General features: G+C 42.5%; 1 protein-coding gene across 5 annotated transcripts in view; it reads right to left on the minus strand.

Annotated features, from left to right (window-relative positions):
- Positions 1-17,972, minus strand: part of STXBP6 (syntaxin binding protein 6) — a 238,478-nt gene that overhangs the window by 148,953 nt on the left and 71,553 nt on the right. For 2 of the 5 annotated variants that reach the window (XM_045802639.2, XM_045802638.2), the window contains exon 2: positions 17,437-17,624. In XM_045802639.2, coding sequence (XP_045658595.1) covers positions 17,437-17,590 — 154 coding nt within the window. In that variant the 5' untranslated portion in view covers positions 17,591-17,624. Of the gene's footprint in view, positions 1-17,436; positions 17,625-17,747; positions 17,815-17,972 lie in introns of those variants that run through there. The other 3 variants (XM_045802637.2, XM_087858962.1, XM_087858963.1) reach the window with 3 other exon arrangements.

The following is a 17,972-nucleotide window of genomic DNA, read 5'->3' on the forward strand; positions in this document are numbered from 1 at the left end:
GAGCCCATGAGGCAGGAGTTGTCCCTGTTGTGTAGGTGAGGAAAGTGGCTCACAGAGGGTAGCTACATTCTGCAGCCACAGCTACAAAGGGAGATGGCTGAGGTCCAAAGAGAGTTGTGTCTGACGCCAGTTCTGCTCTTTTCCATACCCAAACCTTTCAGCATATTTAATGACATAAGTATCCAGCCTTCTGCCTTTCAACTGAAACTCCATTAGCTTGTTGCTCCTTTGCTCTTCCGAAAAGATGGGTAATCTCCATTTGTACAAGGGATGATTTCATACAAGCCAATATGGCAGTGCCAAAACTCGTACTTAGGCTCCCGACACCCAGATTCAAATTCACATTTTTTCTGTCTCCAAAGCCTTCGCCCTTATGCTGACTTACTTCTGATCGCTTTGATCCTGGAAATGGAAGACACACAGATTATGCGCACAGAACTCTCACTTGATTAGCCATTTCTGGGGCTAGGTTTTCCCCCATTCGTTACTCATGACAGAAGACAGCCTCGTATCAGAAGGGCTTCTGCCACTTCTCACCAATTCGGCGCACCTGACTTGTCAGCACACATGCAGAACTCTCATCTTTTCAAGACTCATTAGATATTTAGGAAAATGATGCTCTCCAAAGCATCTCTCATAAAAGCAAAACTTGAAAGTTCTAATTGGGCTCATGAGATTAGGCTAAAATTAGAGTAATCCGAGTCACCAATCTAAGAACATCATTCCAATCCAAATCTCATGTTTAAGACTGCACAGACCAAAGTATTTATGACATTAACCACCTTGTATAATGCCAAATGCTGTATCCTCAAAAGACTTCAGTGACTACCATCCTATGCTTACCTCTAGGCAAAAATTAAACTGGTCACAGGGAAATTTAAACTCATTCCTGCAAAGCTCTCCCCTTGCTTGTGACCTGCAAAGTATTTCCAGCTCAGACTCAGAGAACTCATTTGATGGGGAAGAAGATGCCTTCCCTCCTCTGACTTCAACATTCACAGAGTTGTACTGTAGCTGAAAATAAAATTAGATTTTGGAAGGAAGCGAGTTTGAAATATTATGTAGAGAAATCTTGGCAATAAGATCCCTATCATGTCACAGTCTTAAAGCCAGTGAATTTTATCTGGAAGGCTGGCTAACAGTGGTTTAAGAAAACAACACAAACACAATTTTTGAAACTGAAGGAGGCATTTACGACCCGAAGTGCCCTTGGTTACTAAGTTGATTTATGAAAATGAGTGATGCAAGGCTCCTCAGGGTCAAGTCGCGTTTTTTTCTGTAACACTCTTTGTAAAAACGCAAAAACCAACAGCAGCCAAATTAAATGAACTCAAAGTCAATTTAACAGGCTGACCTCTAGGGGCGCCTGGGTGGCACAGCGGTTAAGCGTCTGCCTTTGGCTCAGGGCGTGATCCCGGCGTTATGGGATCGAGCCCCACATCAGGCTCTTCTGCTGTGAGCCTGCTTCTTCCTCTCCCACTCCCCCTGCTTGTGTTCCCTCTCTCGCTGGCTGTCTCTATCTCTGTCGAATAAATAAATAAAATCTTTAAAAAAAAAAAAAGTGACTTCTGGGGCGCCTGGGTGGCTCAGTCCTTAAGTGTCTGCCTTCGGCTCAGGGTGTGATCCCGGCATCCTGGGATCGAGCCCCGCATCAGGCTCTTCCACTGGGAGCCTGCTTCTTCCTCTCCCACTCCCCCTGCTTGTGTTCCCTCTCTCGCTGGCTATCTCTATCTCTGTCAAATAAATAAAATCTTTAAAAAAAAAAAAACAAAAACAGGCTGACCTCTAAAATTCGAGGTAGAGCCATCATCACACAAGAAGTTTCCAGGCAAGAGTCCTTAAGTATCAATGCTGAGCAAATGAACAACGCTGAACTTCCAACAGATACCTAAAGAAATAAGCACTGTAAAGTAATGATCGAAACAGGGTGCCCAGATGTTTACCATTTATCATAGGGTGTGTACCGACCCCCGATCCAGTGATCTGAGAAGGTGTACACCGGGTGGTACTAGTTGCTCCATAAATGCTCTCAGTGTTAATATCACCACCGCCACTCGTTTTAGAGGGGATGTCACTTTCTGCAAATGCAAATGCCCTCAGGGGAGGTATTCAAATTACCCATCAGTCTTAAAAAGTTTTCCTAAACAATATTATCTCTCTCCTAAGGGATCAGTCACCCTGGAGGAACTGTGTTTTTCACTGCCTTGGTGGAAGAAGAGAAAATGATTGCAGAGTGAGGGAACGGTGGCCAACCATGATGGGTGGCAAAAAAGACCAAAGGAGATTAGCACCTAATAATAGTTGAATAGGACATGTGACGCGAAAAGCAATGCAGAAAGGGGTAAAGATAATCTCTGAAACACATACAGAAAATCAAGTCCAATCTCAGAGCTAGGTTATTTCTGAAAACAAAAGTGATCTTTTTTAATAGTTCTAAATTCCATGGAAAAGGGGGTATTGTGGCTTCTGTTTACCTTTATGTAAGACGTGGCACTTTTGCATGTTTTTTTTTGTAGACCTAGTACAGTATTTGAATTTAAGTTCAAAAAATGTCATTCCCAAAGAAGGTTGGCATAGCCGAGCTATAAGTAAATGGTCTCTACGACTCTGACATATGAAATATAACCACTGACAAAGAAAAGTACTTATATACAAAAAAAGGAAATGCACTAGCTGCAACAGAACTGCTCATAGGGGAGCCAGGGACTTTGCTATATCAGCAAAGAATGAGGCTCCCCTGGATGAATCAATAAATGTCGGTCCAGAAAGGAAATGTACGTTTCCCTGTTTTAAACAGTACAAAAGGCCAAGAAGCTTCAGAACTAAATAAACCAGGCCCGACCTGATGACAGTGGACTAAAAGCAAGTCACCGACTTTTACATCCAGTCCCAATCAAACCTAATATTAAAACGGAAACAAATAACTGTTTCAACCGGATTTCAGCTTCCAAAAGGAGAGCCCATCACTTGGAACTACCAAGGGCTAAGCACTGTGACAACATTTAGGACATTTAGTTCACACAGCAGGTGGCTGGCTCTTGACCTTGCAGAAAGCCATGGCATCATGAGGGGTAGGTTGGGGGGCAGGGAGTGTGGGCTGAGGTTGATTTCCAAGGGCAGTTGTACGCTCACTACTTTGGGCAACCAGCTCTAAAAGCCAGAGATTTGAGAACAGATTACAGTCCATTGGTGAGAAGCTATTATTACCGTAGCAAAGGTTTCCATCCCCCAGGGCTCTAGCTAGGGCTCGCCAACCATTCATTCATTCATTCATTCATTTATTTATTTAAAAGATTTTATTTATTTGACAGAGACAGCCAGCGAGAGAGGGAACACAAGCAAGGGGAGTGGGAGAGGAAGAAGCAGGCTCCTAGCAGAGGAGCCTGATGTGGGGCTCGATCTCAGAACGCTGGGATCACGCCCTGAGCCGAAGGCAGACGCTTAACGACTGCGCCACCCAGGCGCCTCTCGCCAACCATTTTTAACCATGCATCCTCTCAATAAAAAATTTATGAGTATTAACTGCCAATATATGCATATTTGTACATTATACACTTCGACTACTGGTCTAAAATATTATGGTGATTCTAAAGCATACATGAATACATAAATTCAAAAACAATTACATTTTAAGTAAAAATTCTATTGTTTTTGTCTCTTAATCCAGTGGATCGGGTGGTGCAGTACCTTCAGAGACAAAGGCACTTTGGTCTTTCCCCTCAAACACTCTCACTGGGCACTCTCCACTTTATGGATCTGCATGCCCGTAGGAAGTAACAGAGAAGGGGCGTAAGAGTAAACACTTAGCCTTTACAGCTGAGCCCACGCCCGGTTTCTTGCAACACTCCAACCCTAGGAGAGACACAGCCACTTGGATGATTAGCAGCCAAGAGGCTCTTCCCAGCAGTGAGTGGTACAAATTGCTCCTGCAGAGACACGTGAAAAGGAATAGCATGGAGATCTAGCCTCAAATTCAGCTTAACCACTAATCCCATCTCTTTCTCATCTACCCCACTTCAGAGTCTGTTCCAAGGTCAAAAACCAAACTGGCAAGAAGATCTGAACATGTTGTTTTCCTTCCTCTGCCTTACTGTCGTTGCTCTATGATGCCAAGAAAGCCATCCACCCCCTGTGGGCCTCGTTTTTCGTGTGAACATCGGTGTTTGATTTGGGAATGACTAAAGATTCTTCTAGATATAGAATTCTAGAGTTCTAAAAGAAACTTCCTAAGAAGTTCATTTCCCTCAGCCTGTTTGCTTGGTAGGTCCAAATGTTGGATCTGATATAACGCCAGATGTGAATCATTAATTAAATGCACTGACCTAGAAAAACAGCGTGCATATGTTTGTTTGATATTTACCACTTCCCGCATTCCTCACCTAACAGCAATACAATAGTAGACGTCTAATGAATATGTAAATGAACCAGACCAGAAAGAGGAAGAACTCCTCTTTTGAGGAGCCTAAGGGCTGACTCTAGGTAAGACATAGACCTTCTTACACACACACACACACACACACACACTTGCACAGACCTGCAGATGCATAGGGAACAGAAATAATGCCCTAACCCTAATGGAAGCAGGCGTCACATGTACCTCAAAGAGAACTTGATCTAGAACTTTATGAAATATCATGGGGATGATTAACTGGTCATGAAGCACACAGAGCGTAATAGAGTGTTTTGCTTTCAAGGCGTTCTGGCTGACATGGGTTTTGAAATCAGCTCCCGCTGGCCCACGGCAGAGCCCTGCACAAAGCGCACAGTGCCGGGGTTCCAGCCTCACCCACTGCTCCCGGGCAACGCGCATGTTTCCTTTAACAAGTAACCTGTGTGATTCTCAGTGTCCTCACCTGTCGGACAGGTATTACCAAAAAAAAAAAAGGAAGACCAAGTTCCTGATGTCTGTGAACATGGAAAAAAACAAAACATCCAGCAACAGAAAAAATGGATACTCTATGGTACTCAAAAATCCATTAAAATTACCTTTACAAAGAGTGGATAATAAAAATTTTTGTTATTGTGTTAAACGAAAAAGAGAGGACAAAATAGAGGACAACGGAGGGGAAGAGTACTAAAAAACAAGAAGCTGAACAGCCAAAATCATGATTTTTACATGATTTTTCCTATTGTTCGTTCTTTTTTGTCAGTGGCACTTTCTATGTTCCTGATAACACACGTACATTTACTGGGAGAAATAAACAGTCATGGATCCCCAATGATCTTACCTACCTGCAAGATGGAAAGGATTCTGACCAGAGAAACACGCTTATGTAAATACTGCTCTCTCCTACTAGCTGGAAACCAGAGCGGTCCGTTCTCAATTCTATTGCTTCCTTTTATGAAAATGAGAACTCAGATCTCAAGGCCTCAAGGCTTGCGATCTCAGACCCACCTGCCAAGTCCCCTTCTGAGAGCAGCATAATCTGTGAAACTGAATACAGACATCGAAATGCAGTTAGGCGTGGGGTCTATAACCTAAGCCACGTGGCATCCATGTGTGGTGGACAAAACACAATCTGAGTTAAAAGGGTATGTGTGTGCGGGGAGGGCAATATGAATATTCTCAGAGAGAGTTTTAATAAAACCAGAGTTTCCATTTTTTCCCTGAAAGAACTTTTTAAGGAAATATAGAACTGAAAATGATTCCTGTGGGGAAAGAGCATTCAGGGAAAGCTTTGATATATTCAATGCCATTAAATGGTCATTTATTCCTCTGTAATAAGAACTTTCTTTAGGAGAAACACTCAAATACTTCGCAATTTGAGATAACAGCTTCCCCACTGTACGTTACAATGGAAGCATTTATAAATTGCTCATTCTGGATGATTCTAAGAGTCTGAATAAATCAGGGAAATCCGTATTTTCTGCTTAGTAACGGGGCTGATGGGTAGAATAAAAACTACTCAGTAACCTGATGAATTCCAAGAGGAAACAAGATCACCTGGCAGCATCTTAGTGTGAACCACAGCAAGAAAAAACAAAAACAAAAACCAAAAAGGGCCAAACCAGCTCCAGCTGGTAGAACCCAGAGCAAAAGCGTGAGGTCACAGCCTGGAGCTCTGCCCCAGAAAGTGTGTCCATGGTGCAGGCTCAGAAGAGTGGAATATTGCCTGATTTGTTCCTGCCCACCGCCGCCCCCCCCCCAGCCGGCACTTCATCCATTCCACTGGGGGCAGAGAGGTGTCGACAACCTGGTTCCTACCCTCTAGGGGCCCGCAGTCTGGGGAGGTAAACAGAAAGCAAACTGACACACACACAAAGCAGCAGTGCTACGTGCTATTATGAATAGGACATGGGAGGCCAGGGAGGGGTGTGCTCGAGCTTAGGGCACAGTAACCAACTGGTCATTTATTCTTCCCAGTACTGGACAACCTGGAAAGCTCAATGTCCTTGGGGTTATTTATAGTTTCTTGAGGAAAATGCTGCATATGGTGTAGCCTGACTGTAACTGGGACGGGTTCTGGGAGATGAATATCACTCATGCTTGTTCTCTCTTTAAAGGAAGGGTAACAGGAAAGACTTGGGCAAATAAGAACCTGATCTGGGCTGAAAAGCTGGGTCCACAGGCGTTTGTACCAGCCTCTCCCACTTCTGCTGTTTGCTTAAAGTGCACTTGACTGACCCCAGAGAATGTTTTGTTTTGTTTTGTTTCCATTTTTCTTCTGATCCCATAAAGATAGGTGTAGGAAAATAACATCTCCCATTTCAGGAACAGGAACTCCATCAACTAAGCCAGTTCTAATTCCCCACGAAGTTGGATACAGAGGCCTGAATGCAATGACTTCAGCACCCAGTATACCCAGTAAGGTACAAACACCCATGAAATCAGAGGGGAAGTCTTCGGACTTTCAGAAGCACCAGTGTGATGTGCCCCCCAACCCACTCCACTCCGCCCACTCCATTTCTAGCTTCGCGGGGGCTGCTGCAGAATAATTTTGGAACACAGAGAATTAAGAGAAGCTTGGTTTAGAAATCGGGAGCCAGAATGACCGTGAGCTCCCTGGCAGGAATGGGACAAAGAGGGGAGGGGAAAGCAAGCTTGAGAGGGAAAGGGAAAAAAGTATGGAAGGGGAGGGAGGAAACTGCCAAGAAAAATCTGGGCTTTCCTGTGGTTGTGTCTTAAATGACCTGGGTCACAGAAGCCTGCCATAGACGTGTATTAATGTGTTTTCTAAAAACCTGCAGATGGGGGCACCTGGGTGGCACAGCGGTTAAGCGTCTGCCTTCGGCTCAGGGCGTGATCCTGGTGTTGTGGGATCGAGCCCCACATCAGGCTCTTCCGCTATGAGCCTGCTTCTTCCTCTCCCACTCCCCCTGCTTGTGTTCCCTCTCTCGCTGGCTGTCTCTATCTCTGTCGAATAAATAAATAAAATCTTTAAAAAAAATAAAAAAAATATAAAAACCTGCAGATGAATTACTTTGTATGGCAGGAACTGGTGGATGTCCCACTCAGTGACAAGATAATAACGTTGCTCTCAAAGCTGAAGACCTCCCGTGTATCAGGCCTTATTGACACACAGAAGGAGCTCAGTTCATCTTTGAAAAGCCCTTGGGGATATAGATATTATTTCCATTTTACAGATGAGAAAACTGAGTCTCAAAGAGCTTCTACAGCCAGTATTTCCCCCTAAGTCAGTCTTACCCCGAAGCCTGTGTTTTGTACAGCGGGGCTAGAAGAAAGCAGGGGGCAGCAGTGACTGGCGGCATCCCCGAGTGCCTCTGACTACACGACCGACAAATGGAATCCTGATGCTGTTCAACTTGCAATGCAAAGGCAAAGAGCACCAACTGCTACGCGTGGCAGCTCCGACAATCACCACCACCAGAGTGCATCTGCGCGGATTCAGATCACCTGCCTTCCCGGCCAGCGGCCGCTGCCAGGTACACAGACGCTTGCTGGCCATGTTCCAGAAGGAGAGCTGCCTCAGTGTGCAATCGCCCTGCCCAAGGCTTGCTCTACCTTTGCCATCAGTCAACATTAACCAAAGCGAACATAAGTGAATCCGCTGCAAGATCCCTGCTCTCAACAGTGGGCTGTGGGATAGAAGAGCACACAGATGGAGTTTCCTTTTTAAATGAAATGTTTTGGCACCAGCCTCTGTCAAGAGTTTTCCCTTGTTTCCATCTGGCTTTAGTACTGGAACGCATACATGAGAGAATGGAAAAAGAAAACTCCGTTGGCGTGCTAAACCACTAGAAAAGCTCAAGTGGTTGACAGCATATCCTCTAAACCCTCAGAGATTAAAACGCTTTGCTCAAGGAACGCTGCCACATTGTTTTTAAGGAAGGGGAGAGTTCTGTTTCTCAGACCAAGCCCTGTCCTGCAAAACAAGTGAAAAAGCGCGCACACTTGCGTCCTGCCCCGACGTTCTCCAGCCCCGGGGCCCTGAGCCTCGCACTCACCCACGTGAAGCCTCGTCTGCAAAGCAGAAGCCACATCACAAGACCGTTGTGCGGATTACATGAGATAATACCTGTTAAGGGCTTAGTTATCCATTTTTGGAATGTCCTATTCACAAGGCTTTAGGAGACTCACATATTATTACCACCAGTTTTCACAGGAAGAGCTCTAGAACCACCAAGGAGGCTCTAAAAAATATTCAGACATCCACTTTTTTTCTATTACATAACTGAACAAAAACAAGTTCAAATACGGCAATGTTCCTGTCAGGAGGCTCTCAGATTTTCCCTTAATTTCCCTCTCCGAATTTTCTCTAAGCGTCAAACACAGCCACAGTCATTCTGATATGCTTTCTTAGCAGTCCAGGATTGTCACCACCCAGCCGAAACCAACCAAGGCCGACCCCTGTAGGAAGGCAGAGTAATACCAAGACATGCTTATCGCTAAAGCTGTGTAAGGAGGGACAGAAAATTCTACTGTGGGACGGGGGCACAGTGGCTAAGGGGATACAGACCTACAGTCAAACGACCTGGGTTCAAATCCCTGTTTGGTAACTCATAAGCTGATGATCTTGGGGAAGATAACTTACTCCTATATGCTCAGTTTCCTCATCTACAAGTTGAAGACAGTACTGTTTTCTATCTCATAACACGGCTGTAAGGATTAAGTATGTGTAATACATGTAAAGCAGAAGGAACCATGCCTGATATGGGAACTCAGTAAATACCATTACTACTACTAGTATTATTACTATCACCAATTTGAAGGTGGGCTCGGTGCCAACCTAATTGGATTGCACACTGAATCGAGTGATAGGTGCATGGCAGGTGCTATACTGAAGGTCGTTTATAAATGACACTGGTGGCAGGATCTACTGGGCCAGAAGACATTCCAGAAAACCCTCTCTCTACTTTTTTTTTTTTTTTTAAAGATTTTATTTATTTATGTGACAGAGAGACAGCCAGCGAGAGAGGGAACACAGCAGGCGAGTGAGAGAGGAAGAAGCAGGCTCCTAGCCGAGGAGCCCGATGTGGGACTCGATCCCGGAACGCCGGGATCACGCCCTGAGCCGAAGGCAGACGCTTTAACGACTGCGCTACCCAGGCGCCCCAGCCTCTCTCTACTTTTAACCTCACCTAGCCAAGGATTATTGTTGTTACAAATGTTTACATCAAACATGTCTATGCACATTCACAAAAGAGCCAAATTCTCAATCTAAAGTATAACAGGATACTGCATTTTTATAAAATAAAAGAGGATCTAGAAAGAATTATGATCAAGGCAGTAGAAATAACTTTTTATTGCATTGTCTTCTAGAGTGATTTAAAGTTTCATGGCTGGATTTATATGCCACATCTCTCTAATAAAGACAGAAAAGGCTTACCCTGATGCATATTACAAATGTAGGAGAGTCTATTAGTCAATAACCTCTGAAATGATAACAAGACACAGTGTAGGTCAAAACTGTTCAATGTCTTATCAGTTTTGAAGGGTTAGGGAGGAATCTACCCCTTCAAACATCTCCTTCTCTAAACCACACCCCCTTCATGACCTAAGTCAGAGGAAATGAGGTGCTAAGGCAGTGGGAGCGTGGCCCGTGGGGTACTAAGGACTGGATGAATTTCCCAGTCTGTCACTCCCAAAATGGTGACTCTGGGATGTCATGACCTTTGATGAACACTGGTCCCTTCACCTGTGAAATGAAGACATACCACCCAGCAGATAGGAACGTTGTGAGGATTAACTGGAATTACAACAAATAATATAAACAAGATGAATATTCTTATTTTTTCTACATAATTTTCTGAGTCATAGTTTCAGTAATATTTACTACTTCTATAATAAAGAATAACAAATAGATATCATTATTATAGTTGTTTTGTATTTCTTCTTTCCCTGTGAATACATTTATATACCTCTGAGTTTGGTGTGGATTTTTTCATTTTCCTGGATAAGAACTTTCGGAAAGTTAACTCATCATCCCTAAATAAGCCATTCCTATCAAGGTCAAATTTCATTTGTCTTGCATTCTTCCCTTCTCTCTCTTCTAATATTTAGAGACCTTGTGATAAGATCCAGTCAGAATTAGAAAGTGGATAAAAATAATTTCTTTCTAGGGGCCTCTGGGTGGCTCAGTTGGTTACGTGTCGGACTCTTGATTTTGGCTCAGGTCATGATCTCAGGGTCGCGAGACTGAGCCCTGCATTGTGCTCTGCGCTCAGTGCGGAGCGTGCCTGAGATTCTCTCCCTCGCCTTCTGCCCCTCCCACCGCTCTCCCTCTCTTTCCAAAATAAATAAATCTTAAAAAAAAAAGAATTTCTTTCTATGCCAGATCGCTGACAATTAACTTTGCTTACCCCAATTCCAATAACACCTATAAAGAATGCTCTCGAACCCTCATCAATGCTTTAAGTGTCCATTTGCTTTATTAACAGCCTGAATTTCTCCCTACATGACATGTATGGAATAGGATTTGGCAAAAAACTTCCAAAGAGTTCAGAATCCTCAAACTCAGAACCCAAAGGAATCTTTGAACTGGTCAGTTGAATAAAGTGAAGCCTGGAAAAATTCAGAGCTTTACCCATGGCCTGTCAACACAAAAGAGACTAAGAAGTATTTTTTGGATAGAATGTAGTACCGAGAATGTATCGTTATGTCAAGCTGACCTAGAAGACAACCCAGGGGGGCGCCTGGGTGGCACAGCGGTTAAGCGTCTGCCTTCGGCTCAGGGCGTGATCCCGGCGTTCTGGGATCGAGCCCCACATCAGGCTCCTCCGCTGGGAGCCTGCTTCTTCCTCTCCCACTCCCCCTGCTTGTGTTCCCTCTCTCGCTGGCTGTCTCTCTGTCGAATAAATAAATAAAATCTTAAAAAAAAGAAGACAACCCAGGGTGTAACTGTAACATAGTGAAGCTTCTCAACCTCAGCTTCAGTATCTTCAGCACTATCTTTCCAAATACAGTAAGTTTTACTGCTACTCCTGGGGCTGTGGTCGTAGCACCTAAATCTGGATTTTGAAAAGTTCTCTGGGTGATTCTAAGGGACACCTAGGATTGACAGCCACTGAGATGGAGAGCAGTGTTGCCAGGTTCTAGGCTCCCATCCCACATCGTTACCTTCCATGGGGATCCATTTACGTAAATTATTTCATCAAAGACCATTCAGAACTATTTTTTTTAAAGATTTTATTTATTTGACAGAGATACAGCCAGCAAGAGAGGGAACACAAGCAAGGGGAGCAGGAGAGGAAGAAGCAGGCTCCTAGCATAGGAGCCTGATGTGGGGCTCGATCCCAGAACGCGGGGATCACGCCCTGAGCCGAAGGCAGACACTTAACGACTGCGCCACCCAGGCACCCCCAGAACTATTTTTTTAAATAAAAAAATTTTGCTCCCTAAAAATCTAAAATCATTTTCAAAAGATTAAGATTTTGTTTCAACAAAATACGTAAAAGAATGTATTAATCACAAAATTAAAATTTTTTCATGCTTCTTTTTATGCGGACAATGAGTAGAAGCCAAGGAAAGATTTTTATCCACTTGTGAATGTGAAGGCTAGCATGAGACATTGTACATACTGAATTAAAACAGGATCAGGAAATAGATTTCAAGCATGAAATTATGGAATGTTCAGTAGATAACTGGCCTCTAATAATAAACTGATTTTTAACTTCTTAGCACGTTTCCAGTTTAGTTTTATAGACTCAAATATCATGCAGGGGGCAACCAACTGTAGAAATTATTGTGGTGGGGCTTGCTTTATACTTTGAATGAGTTAACAGTTCTAAGTTTCAAAGTCTAAAGTATAATCAGGTATGTAGTAAGCCACAAATTTAAATAGCATCTTCTATTTAAGCACAGGGAATAGTCTATCTGTACTTGGCAATGTGCCAGGTGTTATAAGGCGCTTAGAAGAGTCCAACATTTAGATCTGATCGATGCAAACACGGGTTTACATGATACACGCCTGCTCTGTCTGAGGGCTCAAAAGGGCCACCTAGGATAACTTCTCATTTGTATAAAGGAGAGGGTTAGTTTCTGTCCTCCTAACTAGAGGAGGTCAATAAATTCTTATAATCATCCAGCTAGTGACTCTGTAAGAGGTTTTTTTTTTTTAATCAATTTTGTGGAATATATTTACATATAATAAAAGATACCCATTTTTAGTGTGCAGTTTGAAGAGCTGTGAAAAATGTATACACGCAAGTAACCACTGCCACGACATGTGGAACACTTAACACCACTGCAAGAACTTCCCTCATGCTCCTTCACAGTCAGTCCCCGACCCCAACCCTGTCGACTTCCGATGGGCTTTCTGCCACTACAGCTTAAGTTCTGTCCATTCTCGAATTTCATATAAATAGAATCATACAGCATGCAGTCTTTTCTTTTTTTTCATACAACATAAGGCTTTTGAGTTATCCCCATTGCTGCGTGCACTGGCAATTCATTCCTTAGGGAACATTCCACTGCAGGGATAGGATATAATGTGTTTATTCATTCACATGTTGATGGACATGTGAGTTCCGATTACTGGTTATTACAAATAGACTGTTATCTACCTCTATGTACATGTCTTTATGTGGACATGTTTTTATTTCTCTTGGGTAAATACCTAGGAATAGAGTCGTTGAGTCAGAAGGGCATGTTTGAATTTACAAAGAACTGCCAAACGGTTGACCAAAGCAGTTATACCCTTTTTACATTCCCACCAGCAAAGTGTGAGAGCGCAAACTGCTCCACATGCTTGCTAACGCTTGGTATTGTCAGTCTTTCTAATGTTAGCCATTGCCAAGAAGACCAAGTGGAAACCAGGCTTTAAGAATGCAAATTTACCCAAGCCTGTCAGTACAGAAGTGTCTGCACACCATTTAAGACGCCATTTGGGAAGTCCAGTGAGAAACATTAAAATTCTATCCCAAGGCTCCACGGATGAACTGGAGAGATTATTTCTCTCTTTACACAATCCCAGCTAAATAACCCAAGAAAGATCATCTTATTTCCCCTGCTCCAGCATCTTTCTGGATTCTTCCAGAGGATATGAAATTCTCTCCAAAAATAACAACTCTTAGGATCACAGGCCTTAACCTCGCAGATTTTAAATTCTGCCAGACACTTGGGAGGGGGTGGAATTTACACACACAAAAATCAGTAAGACACTGGATATATAAAACACCCATGCTTACGTGCTTATGTTGGCAAGCTTTGAACGCTGAGATATTCTTCCCTTAAAAAATTTTTTTTAACTCGTTCTGCTGTTTGAAAAATGGTTAAATATTACTTGCAGACATTGCCCTTATTTGAGCCAATTTTGCCCGTTCAAAATGGAGAGCTGGTTTTCACCAGGCAAACCGCAAAAGCGGAAGAGCCTGGCCTCCCAGAAAGCTTGGTGGTTCACACTCATAGCAGGAAGGATGCTCTCATTCCAGGGCTTGCTTCCACTTCACAGCCGCCTACGTGAGTCGAGCTACAAAGAGGTCATCCTTAGACCAAGTAGGAGAAAAGGAGCAATTCAAAATCCCGCGTAGTCTTTTAATGAGGCTGCCTTCCCTCTGCCACGAATGTTCCCGGCACATACACCACCTCTTTCAGAACCCGGGACGCTCTACTTTTCTCACAGCTCTGGCTTCTTCCAGCCAGGCCAAATTCTCCTCACACCTGCTTTCCCATCACTGCATTTCTTCCTTTTTAGCCTTTTCACAGTTAATAATTGTATTTATTTTAGTGACTAGTTGATAAATGCCTACTGCTCCTTCCCCATCGAACAAAGTAAGCTTCTTGGGTTTTTCTCCCAACTGTATGCCCCATACCTAGAGTGCTCAGCACACAAAAAGTACTTAATAAATATCTGAGTAATTAATTACTTGTGGATTAAAACATTACCTTATCAGAGATGTCACCGATATGCCTTCACGTAAGTTAGAAGTTAAAGAAGGTTGCTCCCTTCTCGATGAGAAGAAAAATCACACTGCAAAAAACTTGGGGGTCAAAGTTGGCCTGGCCTCCTCCTGCCCCAACTTCCATTAAGCCACCTGCTTAAATGTCAGGTCTACTTTACCAACCTGGCCTCTCGTAATTCAAATCCATGAAACGGAGAAAGACTATCAGAACAAACTATTTTCCTCCATTAGAATGGAATTCTGAAAAAAGCAATTCTCATAGTTTCAAACTTTAAGCCTAAAGTCTGGGTAATCAGCAAGGGAAATGCAGGTATCGGACGAGTCTAGGTCAGGCTCTCCCGTGGCAGGGGAAATGGCTCTGCTATTTCACTGAGACAGGCAGACAGAGTTCCTGTTTCACTCTTGCAGCCTTCATGATCAGAAATAGGCTGACAGCAGCATGTCTCACATGCAAACAGAACCGCCATCTTTTCCAGTTAGAGGTACGTACCAGGCAAAACTCCAGGGACTTCTAGACCATTCCACCTTTTCTTCAACTACCCATCTTCAAGAAATCTCAATGAAACATAGACCAAATAAAAATTAATAAAATTAGAGTGACTATGTGTCCCTACTCAGCTCATGTTCAGCTCAACCCAAACACACACAAAAATTTATTGTAATGCATTCTATTCATTATTGGCGCAAGCAAAACTCTGGAATTGAAACGTAAGAATATGAAGATATTTGTAAGACCTGAATCTCATTAACAAAATACTAGAAAGGTAATCAGGAAAGGCTACTTTTTTCTTTCATTTAGTCATTAGATATTAACTGAGGCCCTATTATAGGCCAAGCACTACCCAGTATGCTAAAGGAATGCAAATGTCCTCCAATTATAACAAAATTTTACTAATCTAATCCTTATTTGGAATTCAGAAAGACAGACCAATATTTCAAGGTCAATTCTCTCACACTCATTTAAATAAAAGCTTTCTCCTAACCACTGAAAATACATTCTCTCTAAAAGATTATGTTACCATTTTATTATAAACTAAGATAGAGTCTTATCATTATCTTTACATATTCTTCTTTTCTTTAACTTTTACATATTCTTTCTGGAAAAAACCTATCTACACACTGAAATGAATTCTTATAAATGATCAGAAACTTTTTTTTACACATCTCCAAAGGCAAGAGAAACAAAAGAAAAAATGAACTTGTGGGACTTCATCAAGATAAAAACCTTCTGCACAGCCAAGGAAACAGTCAAAAAAACTAAGAGGCAGCCCACGGAATGGGAGAAGATATTTGCAAATGACACTACAGATAAAAGACTGGTATCCAAGATCTACAAAGAACTTCTCAAACTCAATATACGAGAAACAAATAATCAAATCAAAAAATGGGCAGAAGATATGAACAGACACTTCTTCAATGAAGACATACAAATGGCTAACAGACACATGAAAAAATGTTCAAAATCATTAGCCATCAGGGAAATTTAGATCAAAACCACATTGAGATACCACCTTATGTCAGTTAGAATGGCAAAAATTGACAAGGCAGGAAACAACAAATGTTGGAGAGGATGTGGAGAAAGGGGATCCCTCTTACACTGTTGGTGGGAATGCAAGTTGGTACAGCCACTTTGGAAAACAGTGTGGAGGTCCCTTAAAAAGTTAAAAATTGAGCTACCCTATGACCCAGCCATTGCACTACTGGGTATTTACCCCAAAGATACAGATGTAGTGAAGAGAAGGGCCATATGCACCCCAATGTTCATAGCAGCATTGTCCATAATAGCTAAATTGTGGAAGGAGCCGAGATGCCCTTCAACAGATGACTGGATTAAGAAGTTGTGGTCCATATATACAATGGAATATTACTCAGCCATCAGAAAGAACGATTACCCAACATTTGTAGCAACATGGATGGGACTGGAGGAGATTATGTTAAGTGAAATAAGTCAAGCAGAGAAAGACAACTATCATATGGTTTCACTCATTTATGGAACATAAGAAATAGCAGGGAGATCAGTAGGAGAAGGAAGGGAAGAATGAAGGGGGGGTAAACAGAAGGGGGAATGAACCATGAGAGACTGTGAACTCTGGGAAACAAACTGAGGGCTTCAGAGGGGAGGTGAGTGGGGGACTGGGATAGGCTGGTGATGGGTATTAAGGAGGGCACATATTGCACAGTGCACTGGGTGTTATACGCAAATAATGAATCATGGAACACTACATCAAAAACTAAGAATATATTGTATGGTGACTAACATAACATAATAAAAAATTATTAAAAAAAAAAGAAACTTATTTTTTTTAAAAATCTAAAAACGGGTCCAAAAATAAAGTTTTATTCCCAAGCCACAACTGAAAGAAGGAAAAGATGAATCAAGGTAAGCTTAATTCTTCCGTTGCCCGGTTACAAGAACTATCATCGGATCTGTTACAAATGCCCCAGGTACTCAGATTAGCATCCCCACAACTCCATGGAAAACGTATCCAAATTTTATCTCAAAAACTTGGTATGAAGCCACAGTAAATCCCACACATCTACAATCACAAGCAGAAAGAGGAAAAAATAATCCAACAAAATTCTAAGCTTAATAGAACAGATGCCTCTTCCTGACAAGGAACAGCTGTCAGGCAAAGCAATGATTCGGGAGCTGTCTCTACAGTCTCATTTTCCATAAGGTGTCGATATTTATCTTGAGACAAACTATTACTGATTACTGGCAACTGTTAAGAAAAAGAAAGCCAATGAAACTCAGGCTGCTAGTAATGACAATTACCCAAAGACCAGGAATTAGCCTAAGACAAAAAATCCTAGAGGAGAACGCACTTTCTGTCAATGCCTTCGTGAAGGAAAGTGTGGATGAACAAATGTGTCTGTCAAACCCTTAGCAGAAGCACTCAATGAACTGGAAAATACACTTAAAATTGAACTTCGTTAACCTTTCCCATGCAGAGCAACCTCCAAAGCAGAGGTGCCACTAGTAAATAAGGACCGGAGAAGACAACAGAGACGCAGGAAACGGGAGTGGGAGAGCGGATGTGTACAAAAGCTGGGTATACGACCCTCTTGGACACCTGAGAATTGTATGTTTCAAATGAAGCTGTTTTAATAGTATCAATGTCTGGTTTTCATTACCTGACAGGCAGATATATGTTAAATATTCTCCTTGACCCCCGGTTGCCAAGAAAGGAATCTTTTTCTTTGTCCTCCTCTTAACTTGGACAGCTCCCAGCATCCTTTCATCAAGAGGTGCAAAAATTTCTTTGCTGATGGCAGACTTGGCACTCATTGTAGAAAACTGAGGAGGGCACACAGCGAGTTTCCTAAAGAAGAAAAAGAAAAGGCAAGTTGAATTGACAATATGGTGAGGTTCCTGTAACAGTAAACGGCAAGTTGATTTGCAGGTGAAGTAATTTTCAATTTGTCGTTTAAAATCTATCCCTTACTTGAAATGCACTGCAGAATCATTAGAAGCAAGGTCTTCCCACTTGTATTAACTGTGAAAAATACAAACAAGAAGGGAATACTGATGTACTCACTGAAAATGTCAAATACAGTGTGAGATAAACAGCACGAAATGCTACCAGGAAAGTTCGTCAATCTCTACCCCAGTTGCACCTAACGGTAACTGGCGAGCAGGACCCACCCCCATTCCTATTCCATAAGAAACA

Source organism: Ursus americanus, chromosome 35 (assembly GCF_024610735.1).
Source record: "Ursus americanus isolate L20-20 chromosome 35, mUrsAme1.1.p, whole genome shotgun sequence".
Classification (NCBI taxonomy): domain Eukaryota; kingdom Metazoa; phylum Chordata; class Mammalia; order Carnivora; family Ursidae; genus Ursus; species Ursus americanus.